General features: G+C 61.7%; 1 protein-coding gene across 1 annotated transcript; it reads right to left on the bottom strand.

Moving 5' to 3' along the window:
- Positions 1-213: 213 nt before the first annotated feature.
- LOC119813172 (elongin BC and polycomb repressive complex 2 associated protein) lies at positions 214-2,372 on the bottom strand. The gene has a single exon (XM_038328335.1). It carries the CDS (start codon positions 2,062-2,064, stop codon positions 943-945), a length of 1,122 nt encoding a protein of 373 aa, XP_038184263.1. The 5' UTR covers positions 2,065-2,372; the 3' UTR covers positions 214-942.
- Positions 2,373-3,800: the final 1,428 nt, after the last annotated feature.

Genomic DNA, 3,800 nt, shown 5'->3' with positions numbered 1-3,800 from the left:
GCCCAGCCCAGGTTCCCTCCAAGCCCTCAGGCCAAGAGGCCTTCCATTTGCCTTTCAGTAACCAGTCTTACCCCACCTCGTTAAAGGGCTGAGTCAGGATGGATTCAGAGTAGCCTTCTACTCCAACCCACCCCATCCATAAACTGGGGGAGAGTACCTCGAAAGACAACTTGTTTGGTCTGATTTTATTGATTTCTTCCACCTTCCATTATCTTCCCAGGGAATTTTTGGCCAGTTCCCCAGGAAAAACCAGCCTTGGGCCACACAACTAGGCCCTCTGCCCTCCTCTTTAAGGAAGGAGGGAAGTGGGGCTGGAGGACTCTTCCAACCATCAAACCTTATGGCAAGGGAAACCCCAAGAACTGGACAAAAGGGTAAAGTTGCTCAACACTGCTGGCTGAGACTAAGGCGCTCATCAACGGGAGAATCACCTGAACTTGGGGAGAGGAAGGACTAGGAATAGAAAAGGGGGTGTAAAGGGTTAAAGGTCTGAGCCGTGGGGGGTAGAGGATGCCCCCAGGGAGCTGTCAATCATTTTCCCACCCCACTGCAACCCCACGTCCCTATACTGGCCCTCAAACGCGGAAACAACCGGTTTGTCCATCACCAAGGTCCTTCCCTCTGTCCCTTTCTTTTGGTCTCTGGGCAGTCGCCGCCTTGCTCCCCTGGGGTAAAGACCCTGGTCGCCCGCTGAGAGGGCAGGGATGAGCTGGTCACGCAGCCTTCTACAGTTAAGGCTTTTCCGGAAGCCATCCCTGGGTTCATTGGCCGAGATGAGGGACTATCACTCCGACCCCTCAGGTGCTTGAAGATCACTGTCATTTGCGGTCCCTCGGCACACAGTCCATAAAACGCAAAAAGACAGGCAAATCTGAGAATCAAGGCTCCCTCCTGGAGTCCTCAGTCTGCCCGGGGCCCCAACCCGGAGAAGAGGTCGAAAGCTCAGGGTTCTTCCAAGTTGACCCACCAGGATTTGAGGCCCGGGGGCTCAGGGACAGCGGGTCCTCCCATCTGCCACCTCCAAAGCGGGTGGGCAGGCGGAGGCTTTGCGTCTCCCTGGAGGCGAAGCGAGGAAGCCGGCCCTAAGTCTCCGTCCTCCTCCACCACCAGAGCTGGGGGACAGGGAAAGCAGTCGAGGAGGCTAAAGGTGCTCGAGGTGGGGAGCGTCGGGGCGGGCCGGCGGGGCTGCACTCCGCGCGGAGGCGGCGCTGGCCGGCGGCGTTTCTTGGCTGCTCCCCGGGCTTTGGCTGCCGGCCGCTCGGGCCCTCGGCGCAAACTTGGAGTGTCCAGGGCGAAGCCCTTCGCATAACACCAAAGTTTCGAGCGGCGGATCAGGCGATTGAAATGTTCCTGGCGGAGATCACTGGGCGCGTCCGGCGCTGCGTCTGCCGTCGAAGGGCTGAGCGCGGGTGCCTCGGGCGCGGCCGGGGCAGGGTCTCCACCCGATGCAGCCGCCGAGGCCGGCATAGGCTGCTCCGGAGACGCAGGTTCCGGGGAGAGGCCCGCAGGTGGCGGAGGAGGCTGGGAGCTGGGCTCATGAGGCGGACTGCTAGCTGCATCAGGCTGGAACTGCAGACTCGGGGCTGGCCTGGGCGGGGACCAGGCGGAGCTGGTCGGAGAATCCCGAGGACGCCGGGGAGCAGGGCAGCAACCGGGAGGTGCGCAGGAACCAGAACCGAAGTGCGGGAAGCCGCCTCCGCCCTCTTCCTCCTCTCCGCCGCCTAGGCACACCGCGATGCCTGCATCCTCGCGGGCCGCGGAGCTCACGTCGCTCGGTCGCCCGGCCTGTCCCCCGAGGTGCTTCAGGCTGTCCACGGCCTTGCCGCCGGTGCATGGCGAGGCCAGGGGTCCCAGCAGCACCGGGGTCCGCGGCGCCAGCTCTCCAGGCCCCAGGCCCAGGGCAGACGGCCGGGGTTTGGCAAGGGCGCAGAAGGCGAGGGCACGCAGGCACAGCGGGGAGAACTCCGGGGTCCCTCGACGCGGTTTCCGGGGCGTGGGCGAGCAGGGAGACCCCCGCGGGGACGCGGGCACTGCCAGGCGGGGAGGAGGACACAGAGTCTCCATGGAGCGGCCTTGGGGGTCGCCCACTGCGGGGGCCCTGGTCCCAACGGCGGGATGCCCCGGCGGCCCGAAGAGCCCGCGGGCCAGGGGAACATCGCCCCCCGTCGACGGGGAGGTCTGTGCTCACAGGCACCCCGGGCCTGCCACCGGGAGCCCGCGGCGGTGCTCCGGTTCCCTCCGCGGTCTCGTCACGCGGCCCTCGCGGCGGCCGGACTCCTGGGTCCCCGCGCGTCCCCGGCGCAATCGGTCGCGCTTCCTGCCGCCGCGTTCCTGGCGCGCCCCCCACAACGCTGAGGCCGGGGCAAACAAAGCGGCCGGCACTCACAGCCGGCGGGAAGGACCCCGGCCCGGCGCCCGGTGCCCGGGCCCAGCAGCGGGGAGGGCGCCTTCCGCCCTCTCGGCTTCTTTCTTCCCCGCTGGCTCCGGAGACCGCGTTATAGAGAACTGCCCCCTCGCTGCCCCAATACCAGCGCCGCGGCTGCGAGCCCGCCTCTGATTGGTCGCTGCCGTTGTGACGTCACGCAGACCCCACCCCTCGGGCGGCACGGCCCCCGTCCCCATTCCGCACACAGACACACACACGTGGACCCTGAGCTGCTGGACTGGAAGGCAGGGATCCGGGGCGCGTGGGTCTGGGCGCGCGCGGGTGGAAGTGCGAGGGGCCAGACGCAGAGCTCCTGGTGCCCTGCTGGCATCCTGGAATTTTACCTGGTCGCAGATCCGGCCACTCGGTAGCAGACTCGGGTTTTCCGTATCTGTAAAATGGAAAGTTTGTTTTTGCCCTTTGGCAGCTTGATGGAACTCCGTGAATTCACAGCGACAAGCTCAAAAGCAAGGTGGAAGGAAAGGATGAAACCAAGCGTCGATGGCTTACGAGCTTGGCGCAGCAAGGGATCGCCCTTAAGGGTGTCCTGTGAGCTTTGCTCTGGGCTGTGGGGGCCCCTAGAATAGGGCCTGGCATCCATTGAACTCAAACAAAAACCACTTGTAGAGTGACTGGTTAGGAATTCGCTACGTATATGCAAGATGTGTAAAGGAAAAAATTAAATTTGGAGGAGGGGAGTCTCATCAGACCCACGGAAGACATTTAATTGGCTTTCTCGGTGCCTGTTTTCTTATCTCGGTGAAGTATGGAAATATCGCCCCTCTTAACGGAATTCCAACGCGTTGGCACAGTCAAGAGCTCAATCGCAGGATTCGACCGACCCTCTGCATCCTGAGCTGCCCGAATGAGTAGAAAGGGCCAAATGAGACGCATAGACTCTTACTTTCCACCCACAAGAGAAAAGTGAATTCCCACGACATACCCTGATAATGCATACACCTCTCACCTCTCTCCTTCAGCTCCTACACAGCCTACTCAGTCTGTGGAAGAGGCTTGTTCCTTCATGCTGATCTCTCCTCAGAGTCTAGAATGAGCTAGTATCCTATCTGCACAGAAGGAGCCCAGCAGCCGGTGGAATTCAGTTTTGATCCCTGTTATATTACCACTGCCCAAACCGCACAATAAAGGCTTGTGAATAAATGGGTGTATGCAGGAGTCCTTGGGCTGTAACACCGGGTTGTTACAGTTGCTTCTCATCTACAAGAGACTGATGTAGGAGTCTGGGACAGAATGAGATTGAGGGTTACAGTATCGCTTCCTGGCCAGGGCAAAGGAATGTTCTCCTTCCCTCCCTCCTTCCCTCCCTCCCTCCCTGATAGGGTCTCACCACGTAGCCTATGCTAGCTTTCTGAGC

Source organism: Arvicola amphibius, chromosome 4 (assembly GCF_903992535.2).
Source record: "Arvicola amphibius chromosome 4, mArvAmp1.2, whole genome shotgun sequence".
NCBI classification, from domain to species: domain Eukaryota; kingdom Metazoa; phylum Chordata; class Mammalia; order Rodentia; family Cricetidae; genus Arvicola; species Arvicola amphibius.
Note: the sequence above shows the minus strand (reverse complement) of the source record. Positions and strands in the feature narration are given on the sequence as shown.

Coding starts and splice junctions, on each gene's coding strand:
- LOC119813172 (XM_038328335.1), bottom strand. CDS start 2,064: ATGGAGACTCTGTGTCCTCCTCCCCGCCTGGCAGTGCCCGCGTCCCCG.